Source organism: Xyrauchen texanus, chromosome 16 (genome assembly GCF_025860055.1).
Source record: "Xyrauchen texanus isolate HMW12.3.18 chromosome 16, RBS_HiC_50CHRs, whole genome shotgun sequence".
NCBI lineage: Eukaryota > Metazoa > Chordata > Actinopteri > Cypriniformes > Catostomidae > Xyrauchen > Xyrauchen texanus.
In genome coordinates, this window is record NC_068291.1 from 31,945,495 (window position 1) to 31,961,243 (window position 15,749).

Consider the following 15,749-nt stretch of genomic DNA (forward strand, 5'->3'; position numbering starts at 1 on the left):
GATCACTTATTTCTGTGTTGTCAGAACGAGTAACCCTGCCCAATGTGAACTCTCTCTGATCCAAAATCCCACTGTGCATTAAACTTGAAGGACATTTTTTATTGGCTGTGATTGTGAGGCAGTTTATCGTTCAGAGTGTACAGACTAATTACTTGTCACTAGAATCTTCTCTCATTGCACATGGTATGGACACAGTGTGAGGCAGCATTCTAACCTTCATGGAACCTCATAAGCATTCGATTAGATTTTTTTTAATGTAGGCATTATGACCAAAACTGAACAAGAGCTTTGAAATTTGCAGACAAATCAGAAGTGTTCTCTTTTGCTAATTTATTAATCATTTTGCACAAGACATTGTTTGTTATTAGTAAAAACATCAAACTGATCAAATAGCCATGTGTCATATGTTGTTGGAAAGCTTGCAAAAATATAGCGAGTAGTAGCGAAGTATGTGTCTTTGACATACTGTACATGTTACAAGTAAACAGGTGTTACTTATATGCTGTGTTTTCACTTAGAACTTCACGAAAATTAAAGGAATGTAAATATCACATATATTATAGATCATAATATAATCCACACGAAGCACAATGTGCATGCAGCACGTAATGTGCTATCTGTCTAAAAACCCATTAGCTTTCCTGGAGCAGATGACTTCATCACAAATTATGTAGTTTGTTGTCCAGCGTCATGGAATGTGAAACCAATCATATTAGGATTCAGATCTCTGCAACCAGAGATCGAAGTCATCCAAATATAGGCAGAGAGGAATTGTTCACTCTAATTACATATGGCCACCAAAAGATGGCATCAAGTGAATGACACAGACTCAATGATGGCTCAAATAACACAGTGTCACGAACCCCGCTCCTCTGCCCCATCCCCGCTTCGTCGCACACACACTCACTCCCTCGACCTCACTCCCTCGCTCCGCCCCCTCAAGCTTTTTACGCTCTTTTTGCTCGCTCGAGCCCTCACGCCCACTTTGCTCCTACTCGCTCACATGCTCGTAGGTTATCTCCCTTCCTCGAGTTTCTCACGCGCTTCCAATCCCCAGAACATTATGACCACCTGCACTCGCGTCATCTGCACTCCTGCACATTAGTTTCACCTGCACTCGTCTCATCACCTGTCATGGTTTACACCTGCACTCGCCCCTATATATATCACCACCCTTTCGCTGCACGGGTGTTGGTTATTGTATTTAGATTCCCGTGTCTTTGCCCCCCGCTAGTCTCGTCTAGTTTTGACCCCCCTTTGATTTGTTACCCCTTAGCTTGCCAGCTCTCTTGTTCCCCTAGCTCCCCTGTTTAGGCCTTCCCGCTACTCTATTCTGATTACCCCGGCTTTGACCCTCGCTTCCCTCGACCATTCTCATTGGATTTGCCCCTTGTTTATACTTTGATTTTCCGGCTTTTGACCCTACGCTTCCCTCGACGATTCTCCCTCTGGATTTACCCTGTTATGTACTTTTGCCTGCTTTATTTTTATTAAAGCAGTTTTCCTCCGACATTGTGACTGTCTCGTCTTGTGTGTGTGTGTGTGCGGGTTACACACAGAATGAAATATCATTACTCATGCCTGCATGCTTTGGAGAGAGCATACATTTAATCATTGTTGTGCAGTTAGTTCTTCTGTATAATCATTTTTTATTTGTTTGGAGAGGCTTTTGGACACTAGGATAAATTATTTTTGTAAAGCTAAACTTTTGATTGCTTTATCGTATCAATTCAAATTTGTACTTGGTTACAGGTGATGTGATTGGAAACAAAATAAAAACAGTTTTTCATAGCTACCTTATTTACACCCTGAGACATATCATGTCTAATCAGAAAAATATGAAACAAATAAATAAAAAAAAATTCAGCAGTTTCTTAGGCTGAGAGAGAGTCTCAGAATTTATCATAATATATATCATTAGAAAATTTGAAAAGTTTTCTTTAAAATGATACCAAACATCTGACCCTACCAGTTTTTTTTTTTTTTTTTTTGTAAGCCTTTAATTTTGAGTATGCCACTGAAACAGGACATCTTAAAAAAAAAAAAAAAAAATGTAAAGGGTTAAGTTGCCTACCATTTGGAAATGTCTCAGGAGTGCACCTATGATGCCTCTGTAAGCAGCTCACTTGTTTTAGCAACAGAGCATATATCTGAACTTGACTGACAAATACTGTACATTATGGCATCAAGGAGAGTATGACATTATCTACACTAACAAGTGTTGGATTTCAAACTCATCATTGTTTTGGAAAGTGGATTGGACATCCTGGATCATATTGTCATTTTAAGATTAAAAAAGGGCTGTATGTATTCGCCAATTTTACAGAAGCAGTGTTTTTAATATTAAAGAGTACCATGTGAAAAGTAATTAATTATGTTTTTTTATGTTATTAGAAAAAGATAAAGATATACAATCTCTTTCAAGCAAACAGCAGAATACCCAAGGAGTGTGTGGTCCACCGTTGCATAATTGCTTTCTACAGAACTTTACAGTTCTTAAGCCATAATTGCACACATCCAAATCACCGGATGTGTCACAGCTTGAAAGCATGATTTACAGACTTACGAAAATCTGGAGGGATTAATAAACTTTTGCACTGTTCCCCTTATGTTAAAAAAAACATTCTCGTGTTATTTTGTCCTCTGTGGTGTCAAAACAAAATACAAACTGAAGCCTGCTGTTGAACTACAGGTCCCAAGACTAATGAAACCTGGAAAAGCATGACTCGTAAATTCTTGATGAAAACACAGCACTGAATGCTCCCAGTTTATGTGCGAGCACGTGCAGCATGGGGTGTAAACACATAGTAAGTGAAGTATGGGGGTGTTTGTATGGCATGACATATTAACTGTCTTTTGACATCACTTGACATCAGCTCATTAAGGCTAAGCTCCTCTGATGTTTCCTCTAAGGTTTTGTGGTGTAGAATAGTGGTTAAATCTCAGTGCTTGCCACTGTCTTTGTTTCCAGGTGGACCGATAAAAACAGTTCCAATCAGATTGGAACTGGCCATTTTAGCCAGTTTAACCAGACACTCTGAATGACTACTTGCTATATTAATTCAATCTGTTGTATTTAGTATTAGTCCAGAGACTTGAGATTTCCCTGAAGGTTTTGTGGAAAACTGCACTAAAGCTTTTTATTTGTATTTTTTTTTATTGCTGCAGTTTTAGGCTCAGATAATGTTTTTTTTTTTTTTTTTTATCTGAAAGAAATTGGATTTGTAGTCAAAACTTCTCATGAAAACTGCTTTACAGTAAAGCCACTCAAATCATGAAAGCCAAGGAGTTTTTGTAGGCAGGAGGATGCAGAGCGCTCCACAGAATGGCTACAGAAATGTGTTTTCTAGAGACAAAAAGTTTGTGGTTTGCCCTAAAAAATACATATACATGAAAGACATTAGACAAAACCACTAAAAACAGTGAAGCGCCATGCATTCTTCCAGTAATAGATTTGAGTCCCAGACAAAATCAGGGCAGAATTTTGCCTGTACAGTGGCCCCAAAAGTATTTGGACACTTTTGGACTGTTAAGCCACACTTAAAAATATGTGAATGTCATTGCATTAGATACAAATTATATTAGACCTATTCTCAGAAGTAACTTTAGTTTCCTGGGCCGTTTTTCCAGCATTATTAATCTGTGTTGTTCCTCACAGTAGCTATAGACCTGTTCCTAACCTAAATTTTGACAACCAGAAAGCGTCACAATACTTTTTGTCTTCATTTTGAACACAATATATACACTGATGAGCCAAAACATTATGACCATCTGCCTAATATGCTGTTGGTCCTCTGCATGGTGCCACAACTGCGATGACCCGCTGAGGCATAGACTCTACAAGTCCTCTGAAGGTGTCCTGTGGTATCTGGTAAGTTATGAGATGGAGCCGCCGTGGATCAGACTTGTTGGTCCAGCACACCCACAGATGCTCAATTGGATTGAGATCTGGAGAATTTTGAGGCCAATGCAACACCTTGATCTCTTCATCATGTTCCTCAAACCATTCCCGAACTATGAGTGCAATGTAGCAGGGCTCATTATCCTGCTTAAAGAGGCCACTGCCATCAGGGAATTCTATTGCCATGAAGGGTTGTAGCTGGTCTGCAATGATGTTTAGGTAGGTGGCACGTCATATTGACGTCCACATGAATGGCCCAAGGTTTCCCAGCAGAACGTTGCCCAGAGCATCACACTCCCTCCACCGGCTTGTCGTCTTCCCACAATGCATCCGGGTGCCATCACTTCCCCAGGTAAACGGCGTACACGGCCTTTCACGTGATGTCAAAGAAAACAGGGCTCATCGAACAAGGCTACCTCCTTCCAATGCTCCTTGGTCCAGTTTCGATGCTCGCATGCCCATTGTAGGCACATTCGACAGTGGGCTTGGGTCATCATGGGCACTCTGACCGGTCTGCGGATACGCAACCACATACGCAGCAGGGTGCGTTGCCTTGTGTGTTGTGACACACATTCCTTCCATTACCATCAATTTTATATAATTTTTTTTTATTTTCTCCCCAATTTGGCATGCCTAATTTCCAATGTGCTCTAGGTCCTCATGGTGGCATAGTGACTCGCCTCAATCTGGGTGTCGGAGGACAAATCTCAGTTGCCTCCGCGTCTAAGACAGTCAATCTGCGCATCTTATCATGTGGCTTGTTGAGTGCATTACCACGGAGACCTAGTGCGTGTGGAGGCTTCACGCTATTCTATGCGGCATCCACGCACAACTCACCCTTGCCCCACCGAGAACAAGAATCACATTATAGCGACCATGAGGAGGTTAATCCAACTTGACTCTACCCACTCTAGTCAATTGGTTGCTTAGGAAGCCTGACTGGATCCACTCAGCACGTCCCATAACCATCATTAAAAAATTCTGTGACTTGTGTCACAATAGACTTACTGTCTGTTCGGACTTAACGATGGGCCTTGGGGCCCAACACCCTGTTGCCGGTTTGTGGTTTGTCCCTCCTCTGACCATTGTCGGAAGTTACTCATTATTGCTGACCAGGAGCACACCACAAACCTTGGCATTTCAGAGATGCTCTGACCCAGTCATCTTTCCATAACTATTTGGCCCTTGTAAAAATCTCTAAGGTCTTCACTCCTGTCCATGTCTCCTGCATTCAACACGTTGACCAGGAGAACTGATTGTTTGCTTACTATCTAATCTACACAGACCTTGACATGTGGCCTTCTTCGGAGATGATCAATGTTATTCCCTTCACCTGTGAGTGGTCATAATGTTTTGGTTCATTAGTGAGTATCTTTTGTTGAATAGCTTCAAACCTAATCCAAATCCCACTTGGTTTAAAACTTTATATAATGCAAAGATAATTATCAATGCCATCAGTTGATTACAAAATTTAATTGTGGTTTGCCCTAATTGTGATTTTTGTTGTTGTAGTTAATCGTGATTAATCGCTGATTTTGTAAGTGTTTTAAATTGAAAATATATATACTTTTTCTGTTTAAATGCATTTCTTTAATTATTAGGAAAGAAGACAAAACACTATGTAACACTTTAATGCTTTATTAACATTTTGCAAACAAAGCCTTCCACAGTATAAAGATGGAAATATTCTAAACAGCACTAATTCAAGTAACATTAAACGTTTTCCAAAGTCTAAGTGGGAGTTTGACTAATTGAAAGAAGTAGTTTCCCCATAGGTTGTATTATCAATGCAATGACCTGCAAACCTTTAATGGAAGTAAAACAATTGAAACAGGGGAAATATCTCATTATTAAATTAATATTTTATTAATTATTGGCACCCTTTTATTCAATATTTTTTGCAACCTCCCTTTGCTAATATAACAGCTCTGAGTCTTCTCTTATAATGCCTAATGAGGTTGGAGAACACCTGGCAAGGGATCAGAGACCATTCCTCCATACAGATCCTTCAAATTCAGAGGTCCATGTAGGTCAGGGGACTAGGATTGCCATTGCAGAACCTTGATTTTGTGGTCAGTGAACCATTTTTGTGTTGATTTTGATGTTTGTTTTGGATCATTGTCCTGCTGGAAGATCCAACCAGGGCTCATTGTAAGCTTTCTGGCAGACACAGCCATGTTTGAATTTTTTATCTGTTGGTATTTGATAGAGTCTGTGATGCCGTATATCCGAACAAGATGTCCAGGACCTCTGGCAGAAAAACAGCCCCACAACATTAAAGATCCAGCACCACATTTAACCATGGGCATTGGGTACTTCTGCATCTCTGTGTGCAACAAACCCTTCTCTGGTGTTTGCTGCCAAAAAGCCATTTTTTTGTTTCATCTGACCATAGAGCCCAGTCGCATTTGAAGTTCCAGTAGTGTCTGGCAAACTGAAGATGCTTGAGATTATTGTTGGATAAACAATGCAGATTTGTTTCACAGCCTTCTTTGCTCATATTTACCAAGGGTGCCAATATTTTTGGCCACCACTGTACATACAGATCTAAAACAAATTAAATGCTGAAACTGAATCTCCTGCAGTTTAAAATCTGTTACTTTCCCTGGCTGCCATTCAGTCTCTATCGTGCACACGCTCGGTCTCTCGTGTGATGCCAAGAGATATGGCAACTTTCCCTTATCTCTTCCACACCTGTCTCACCACTCGCGGATGAAGTCTCCATTCTCCGTACAGAAAATCCGCTCCCATAGTATATTATTAGTCGAGTTGAGCGTGTACCTCCTTTAAAACACTTACTCATTCTTTATTATAAATGTTTTTCTTCACATTTTAGAATAATTGTAAAGTCATCACAATTATGGAGTAACATAAATGGAACTATGGGAATTATGTTGTGACTAAACTAAATCAAAAATAAATCAAATCTATGTTATATTTTAACATCTTCAAAGTAGTCACACTTTGCCTAGAATTTGCAGACATGTACTCTTGAAATTTTCTCAACCAACTTCTTGAGGTATCACCCTGGGGATTTTAAACAGTATTGAAGGAGTTCCCATCTATGTTGGGCACTTTTTGGCTGATTTTCTTATTATTTGGTCATCAATTTCAAATACTCTTTTTAAAATTAAATAAAATTTTATTATGATATTAAATAATATGGTGGCACAATTATATTTTTGTCTACAAAACTAATTTAAAACATTTAAGCATATGCCTTCAGATCAAAAGATTTTTAAGATCATGAGAATTATTTCAGTCAAGTGTTTCAAAACTTTTGACCGGTAGTGAAGTGAGGAAAAACATTAGTGAAGTTTCAGGAAGCAAAAAATAAAATAAAACGCATTACATAGTCAGCTAGCCCTAGTCTACTCCAAATACTTTTTGGGGGCCACTGTAACCATGTAGGTGCAAATTATCATAAGGATCTCTTTTGTGGATGTTTTATGCGGACAATAAATTTTGCTATTGGGTTATTGTCTCTCTCTCTCTCTCTCTCTCTCTCTCTCTCTCTCTCTCTCTCTCGCTCTCTCTCTCCCTCCCTCCTTTCACATATGCTGCTGGTTAGTATACTAGGCTTGTCAAATGTTCGCTGCCAACTGGCTATTATGTGTTTCACAGGTTCTTGAGCCAGTTGGGCTCTTTAATCCAAGACATGACTGTTTTTTTTTTTGTTTGTTTTTTTCATGGCTTGAAAATATCTGTCAGTGTGCCTATTTTAGCATAATTGAAATGTGTGAGTTCCTGTGTGTTTATGTGTGAGAATGAATAAACATAGGTTTGATGGTGTTGGTGTAGTATATGTTTTAGAGTATGTATGAGTGCTTTAAACTATGATTATGTTTTTCCACACTCTCAACATTGTGGTTAATTTGTTTCAGGTCATGGATGAAACCAACACTCAGATCGCCTGGCCGTCTAAATTGAAGATTGGAGCCAAGTCCAAAAAAGGTATACACACATGCACACAGACAGACACCATAGTTGTCACTGCACATGTCACACCACACAAACCTACTGTCTGCTCAGAAGCAGCTGTTTCTAACTGAGAATGTGGTTATATCCAGCTGGTATCTTACAGATTTATTTGTCTTTGCAGAATGATTCATCATGATTATGTTTCATAAAATCATTTGCAGACTATTCTTTTGGTGTTTTATTGAAATATCTTATTGCTTTGATAACAAAGTCATGGAAACAAAATGGAAATATCAATGAATATTTAAACTGCGTTTTCCAAGCCTGGAAAAGCCATGACATTTTTTTTTTTTAAATATAATATTTCATGGACTAGTTATTAATCTGTTGAGTATAATTTACTCATAAACCCATAGTGATTATAGATTTATGAGTAAATCGTTCTTTTAATCCTTCCTTTTTATGAATCAGTCAAAATGGTTAACAGTTAGTCTGAATAATTCATACTGAATCGTTCTGAATCAATATATACTTAAAACTCCTTATCCTATAAACACAAATGGCTGAAAAGGTGTGGGAACTGGGATAATATTTCTGATGATATTTTTGTGTCAAATTCACAATGTTTTTACAGTGTTTAATAAATGTGCATCACTCTGGTGAGAATGTATTCTATGTAGGAACTGCATGTTCTTCAATCCCTGATCAAAGATATATAAAATGGAAATGGAAATGAAAATGAGCACTATCTGATTTGAGGAAAGGAGCGGGGAGATGTCATAGCCAGTAAAGAGAGCAGGATTTTCCAGAACAAGTTCTGTAATTCTCTGTGGTAACAGTTCAGACTACATTTTTTGGCTTTAAAAAGCCAGGAACCCAATGAGACTCTTAAGGCTTTTCTTAAAGATATAAGGTCAATGGATTTTGCAAGACAAGGCAAATCTGTTTGTGTGTGGTCCCTCAGAATTTCTTTTTTTAAAGTGAGAGTAAAGGCATAAAAACTCTTGAAATTCAGCTAGAGGCCACGTATGTGAGTGGAGTGGAGAGGCAACAATTTCCCCTCCACGCTAAAAGCATTCTTTAATCGCCTCGCTCCAGCTTCACTTAAGGTTGTCCATTTCCCGCTCCTCGTTCGCTCCACGCTCCTTGATTAGAGAAACCCAGCTCCGTGTTCGCTCCATGCCAAAATTAGGGCCTAACTACCTCTCCACTCTAAAGTTATTTCAGTATGCTTTTTAATATCACATCCTTCCATGCAGAAGGTGCATTAAATGAAAAATAAATACACAATACTAGAAGAAAAGCTACAATGTGCTTTATTAGAACACTAACATTAGCCCAAGACTGATTTAAATAATTTGTATAGCTTACTTTTGAATCAATTAAATAAATTGCTAGATGCAAAAAAAAAACATTATATATATATATATTAAATTAAATTAAAAATATAAATGACCAAATGAAATATTTTAAGAAATTACCAGAACAAAAACAAAATATTAAATTAAATCAAATTAATAAATTACCTTATTGATTACTTTATTAAAGTGTAAAGATCACTCCATATATTTATCTCCTTAAATGTACACTTTTCTCTAATTTGCTTTCTATTTCTCTCAAAAGTCCCCCTTTCAACGTGTTGTAAATATGGCCAGTGCTTGTGACTCACATGCTGAACTATATTTTACATTCCCCAGTATTGAACTGTTTTTCTCATTTCGTTTTTTTTTTTCTCCATCTTTCTTTTTTTCGGTCGCTGCCTGTAACAGATGTTATCAATCTGAAATATGTCTATTCCAATCTGTCTTGAGTCAGTAAAGCACTTTTAAATGAGGCTGTCTACTGGACAGAAAAATCACTCTCCTGTCTTCTCAGTGTGAGTGTAGAGAGGCCAGACAGTCTGGTTCAAAAGAAAGATAAATGTTCCAAGCAGTGTTGTCACGATACCAAAATGTCAGTAGTCTGTAACGATACTAGTGAAATTTCACAGTTCTCGATACCAATTTCGTTACCACAGCAAAATATGCTAATATTATAATGTGCTATAGAACACACCAGTTTAGTTATTTTTAATTATTTAATAATTATAGGTTAATAATTATTATTATTTTCCAGAATGTTTCAGAATTTGTTTTGAAAGTTTAATTTAATTTCATCTCCAAAATGGTGTCTAATCAATAAATTCTTAAAACTTGAATCTTTTATCAAGTGAAAATAGAACTTTTCAACATGTCATTGCATTTTTTTTTGGCAAACATTTATTCAACAGCTGTCTTACTTGTGATATTTTGAATAATTATTAGTAATATTATTACAGTGAATATTACATTTGACTAAACAGTTGTAATATATTTTTATTCAATATCTTCAGTTTCAAGCATCTAGCTTTTATTTTGTTTCGTGCTTTTATTATGATGTTGTGGCATGGGTTTGTAATTACCTCTAACACCTGTGTCTTGTTATAGTGATACGGAGAGAGACATTTAAGGGACGCCAAGTGTCGAGAGCGAGAGAGAGAGAGAGAGTGTCCAGAAAGCACGACAGGTGTTAGAGGTAATTACAAACCAGGTGACAAGCCTTACCGCTCTCTCTCTCCCGCAGACCGACACATGACCACGCCCCCCATGCCACAGATGTGTATTGGTGTTTGTGTATGTGGTAAACATGTTATGTTCTAAATTTTATAACTGTGAGGCACTTTGGTCAACTCTGTTGTTTTAAATGTGATATAAATAAAGCTGAGCTGAGATTAAAGTGCAAATGCTGTGATTTAAATTATTTATATACTGTATATATTACATGTGCTGCGTGGTTAACAATGGAAACACTGGTATTTTTACATCTTTTTTATTTTAGTATTGACTTGATACGGAAGTACCTGTACTTTTGACAACACTCCAAGTATTTATAGCCAGATCCTAGACGGTTACCAACCATTTTGTTTAATTCAACCATATATATTATCTGCGCACACTGTGTACACCTTTTCTTCAACATTTTATATGAAAGGCATTTTAGACATGAAAGCCCATTGAATGTATGCTTAGACACTTACATTTGGTTCAAAAGTCTGAGTCCACTTATTTTGCATGTCCCCCTTTTGCTTTAATGATAGCTGCTCTAGTCTATAAAACCTGATGGTCCATGTTATTTCAGCATGATTTGATTATTTTTTTTCTTTTGTGCTTCAATAATAGCCAGAAAAGCTGAACTTTTGTACACAGAGTTAATATGGTGTGTATATGCACTCACTGAGCACTTTATTAGGTACACCAACTTATTCATGCGATTTATCTAATCAGCCAATCATGTGGCTGCAGTGCAATGCTTAAAAATCATGCAGGTACGGGTCAGGAGCTTCAGTTAATGTTTACATCAACCATCAGAATGGGGAAAAATTGTATCTCTTTAATTTCGACCGTGACATGATTGTTGTTGCCAGACGGGCTGGTTTGAGTATTTCTGTAACTGCTGATCTCCTGGGATTTTCACACATAACAGTCTCTAGAATTTATTCAGAATGGTGCCAAAAACAAAAAAACATCCAGTGAGCGGCAGTTCTGCAGACAGAAATGCCTTGTTGATGAGAGAGGTCAGTGGAGAATGGCCAGACTGGTTCGAGCTGACAGAAAGGTTGCAGTAACTCAGATAACCACTCTGTATAACTGTAGTGAGCAGCAGAATAGCATCTCTGAATGTCGAATCTTGAGGAAGATGGGCTACAACAGCAGAAGACCATGTTGTGCACTTTATTAGGAACATATTGTTCCTAATAAGGTGCTCGGGGAGTGTATAGTGCACTGTTTTCTGTCATATTAAAATTGTATTATTAAATGTTTTCAATTCATCTTAATGTATATTTTAACATTTCTTTTTTCCAAAATCCTAAAAATTCATGTAGATCCAGGTTTAAATAACATTTTTAAATCCCAGATTTTTTAATGTGGACTCCCACAGTACATAGATGCATGTAACTATTCACATTTTCTACAGACATGTATAGACATTCTCCATTCATAATTATACAGGCCACACATGCAACCCCATACACACATTCACATACTGGAATTGATGACTACCACATGGCAAGAAGAGGATAGTGTGTTGGGTTGGACAAGAAGACCCCTACTGGTGTTACTCTAATACCTCCACAAATAACAGTGTACTTTGTGTGTGTATGTGTACTTTGTGTGTGATCCTTCCTGTTTCTGCTCTCCTAGTGCCGATCCCGAAAATCTGGGGGTGTGGTTAAGGGATAGAGGGAGAGAGTGAGAGACCAGAAAAACTGAATTCCAAGAAGTTAAACTACAGGAGCTATTTTTAGAGCACTGCAGTAATGTACATTTCTGATGATGTGTGGGGGTGTCTGCGGAAGAAAGATACTGAAAAAGAGAAAAACAAAACTAAGTTGTGATTTCATTTGTTGTAGTTGAATGAAACATTGAATGTCTATTGAAATCTTTATCAATTATTACACAACAGCAGCATGCAACAGTGGCTTCATTTGGAACTGTTTTCATTAGTGACAAAAACTGTCCATATTGTGTCTAAAATGTGAGTTACTCAATATTTACTGTACTTGCTATTCATAGAACATTTGAATATAAGCAATTTCACACATGTTTATTGTTTATATACAAGTTAATTGATCTTCTTTTCTTCTCTTGTCCTGTTCATCCTCCTTACAGATCCACATATTAAGGTCAGCGGAAAGAGGGAAGATGTGCGAGAGGCAAAGAAAAAAATAATGTCCGTTCTTGACACAAAGGTAGCTACGCAAAACATGTGATTGTCATGATAACTACTGGACACCTCTCCAGTGACTGGTCTGTGTGGGGTAGATCTTATCTGAAGGGAGGATGTTTTTCAGCCTGAAATCTCTGAAATGAATTTAAAATCATGAAAGAACTTTTCAAGAATTTAAAAAATACAATAATAATAAATCCCTCTTATCCTCTTTTGGTTATTACCTTAGATAATTTACCATATGTTTATTACTAATAGAACAGACTTCAGCCTATATACTTCATAATCTACTCATCGAGAATGTGATTGTAACCCCAAAATTTGTTTAAAGGGATAGTTCACCCAAAAATGAAAATTCTTTCAGTATTCACTTACCCTGATGTCATCTCTGATGTGTATGACTGTCTTTCTTCAGCAGAACACAAATTAAGATTTTTAGAAGAAGGTAGAGCACTGTTAGGTCCTTGTAATAGAAGTACATGGGTGCCAGCACTTTGATGGTCCAAAAGTGATATTTAGGCAGCATAAAAGTAATCCATGCGTCTCCAGTTGGTCAATGAATGTATTTTGAAAGGAATTAATAGGTTTATGTAAGAAACATGTCGATAATAAAAATGGTGCTTCCATCCAGGGCTCTGATGCTGATTGAAATGTCCAAACTCTCGCATGACTTTTGTTCTTCTGTTGTAAATTAGCACTGCTTCCGAATTCTCGCATGACTCGCCGACGTGCTTACGTCACGCTTTGCGTCAGCTGATGGCAGGAAGCGCTTTTTAAAAGTTAATTACGTTTTAATTATTGATTTATTTTTTACACAAATACTTATACTTATCAATCTGCTTCTGAAGACATTCATTGATCGATTGGAGATGTGTGGATTACTTCTATGCTGCCTAAATATGACTTTTAGATCATTAAAGTGCTGGCACCCATGTACATCCATTATAAGGACCTGACAGAGCTTTATCTTCTTTTAAAAATCTTCATTTGTGTTCTGCTCAAGAAAGACAGTCACACACATCGGGGATAGCATCAGGGTATGTGAATAATGAGAGAATTTTCATTTGTGGGTGAAACGTTCCTTTAAAATACAGAGGACTGTTATAACTATTATAATTGATTTAGTTACTAGTAATCCTTCCTCATTGTCACACACCTGATTTATTTATTTATGTGCTCAATGGAAAGCCAAACACTTTTTTACAATAAGACTCACAAGCCACTGATAGTGCAGCACTTTCACATTTGACTCGAGTTAAAACCAGTTATATATGATGTCTGTCTCATGTTGCATGTTATGTAATTTAGGAATCATTGGCCATTATTTTTAAAGCATTTATGACTGTCAAACAGTTAGAGCAGTGATACTACCACTAAACACTCAATTTGCTACACTTACCTTTTATGGCTTGTAATTTGCAGAACAGAGCTTGAAACTAATGTACAAGAAAGCAAAGATGTATATAAACACTTGTCTAAGATTGTCTGCAGCGTGCTTAGAGGTAGTTAAGAGCATCAGCGGTCTGTTATTATTCTAAGTCATGACCTTTGACACACAGAGTAATCGCGTGACCCTGAAGATGGATGTATCCCACACGGAACATTCACATGTGATCGGGAAAGGAGGGAATAACATCAAACGGGTGATGGAAGAGACGGGTTGCCACATACACTTTCCTGACTCCAACAGACACAGCCAGGGAGAGAAGAGCAACCAGGTACAAACACACACACTCAAAGTCAACAGACCCAACTAAGAACCAGCCGTACACACAAACACATGCATATACCGACTTGACTGACACAACACCACCCTATACTTTTTTACCCCTCTCAGTTTTCAGGCTGGTTTGCACAAGAATGACAATTCGGGCATAATTTACCCAGGCTGTAACTACGATTCACTATTCAGAATAGTAGTTTATCAAAATAGGTTTTTCAATGACAATTTCTTAAACTTTTGCAGTTGCTCCACTCCAATCTAGAATTTTTTCTTTAAAGAGATACAGTTGTCAATATTTTGCAGAATTTCAGGCTGGATTTTTTCAGAAATGAAAGGTGGCGAGTCACAAAAAAAGCACTATAGTAGTCCATACAACCTGTGCTCTAAATTCTAAATCTTCTAGATCCATGTGATAGCTTTTTTGTTGGAAACCGAGACCGAAATTGAAGTCATTTTTGCTATAAATCTTCCTTTCCTGCATAGCACTTCAATCTCATTACACAACAAAAAACATCTTCTTTGCACTCATTACATATAGTGGCAGAGACTTTTTGTATCCCTAATTATATACGCACATGCAGTATAGGTGCTTCATTGCAGCATTTTTTGTTGTGCTTATTTAGATTCCCACAGACACCCTACAGCAGGCCCATTGAAGGCCTGCGGACCAAATCTGGCCGGTTTTAAGTTTTTAGTGGCCTGTATGAGGTTGTCAGTTTTCTTAGGGACGAAAGCAGCACTGCAGTTCGCACCTAAGAATAATTACACGGCTCATAATCCAGATGCATTCTAAACTTTCCAAACAGCTTCATGTGATGTAGATCGCAAAGTATGAGGGAATTATAATGCAGAAATACACAGTAAGTAAATACAGAAGCACTCTCATTTTGGAGCTGGAGCAAAAATTGCGTGTCGAGCGTCTTTATATGAAACACCCAGGCATTACATCTTAAATGCAGTTATATTTAATACATTATAGCTTTATTAAAGTTAAAATAATATGGAAGCAGATAATGTTAATAACTACAAACTCCAAAACTGGCATTTCTGTGTGTGGTCAGCACCTCTTCTATGAGTTGCACGAATGTCCCGATCTAAGGGAGAGATTGAAACTGCATCCGTCTGAGGCACACTCTGGCACGGGGACGCTCATCCCTTGAGCGCGCACACTTAATGCAGCTAGATTATAATGTGATGGCTCGTGACTTATTGAATCATAATATATGTCACTGTGCATTACTTATTGTGAAGAAAATGCAATACGCAGCTTTATAATGTTTATTTTATTCATTTTTTTGAGTTAAAGATCAATTGAAGTGAACCGAAAGGTGATAGAGGGTAGTCTTAGCCCCATTATACACTGCAACAAAATACATTTTTGATTGTTTTTTGTTTTGGCTTGTTTTCCAATATAAATATCTTAAATTTCTTTAAAACAACGTACATTTTCTTTAGCAG

At 37.5% G+C, this 15,749-nt stretch overlaps 1 protein-coding gene across 2 annotated transcripts in view; it reads left to right on the plus strand.

Moving 5' to 3' along the window:
• Positions 1-15,749, plus strand: part of LOC127657324 (protein bicaudal C homolog 1-B-like) — a 53,256-nt gene that overhangs the window by 15,984 nt on the left and 21,523 nt on the right. For both annotated transcript variants that reach the window (XM_052146059.1, XM_052146060.1), the window contains exons 3-5: positions 7,786-7,855; positions 12,511-12,590; positions 14,128-14,286. In XM_052146059.1, the coding sequence (XP_052002019.1) occupies positions 7,786-7,855; positions 12,511-12,590; positions 14,128-14,286 (309 nt within the window). The remainder of the gene's footprint in view (positions 1-7,785; positions 7,856-12,510; positions 12,591-14,127; positions 14,287-15,749) is intronic.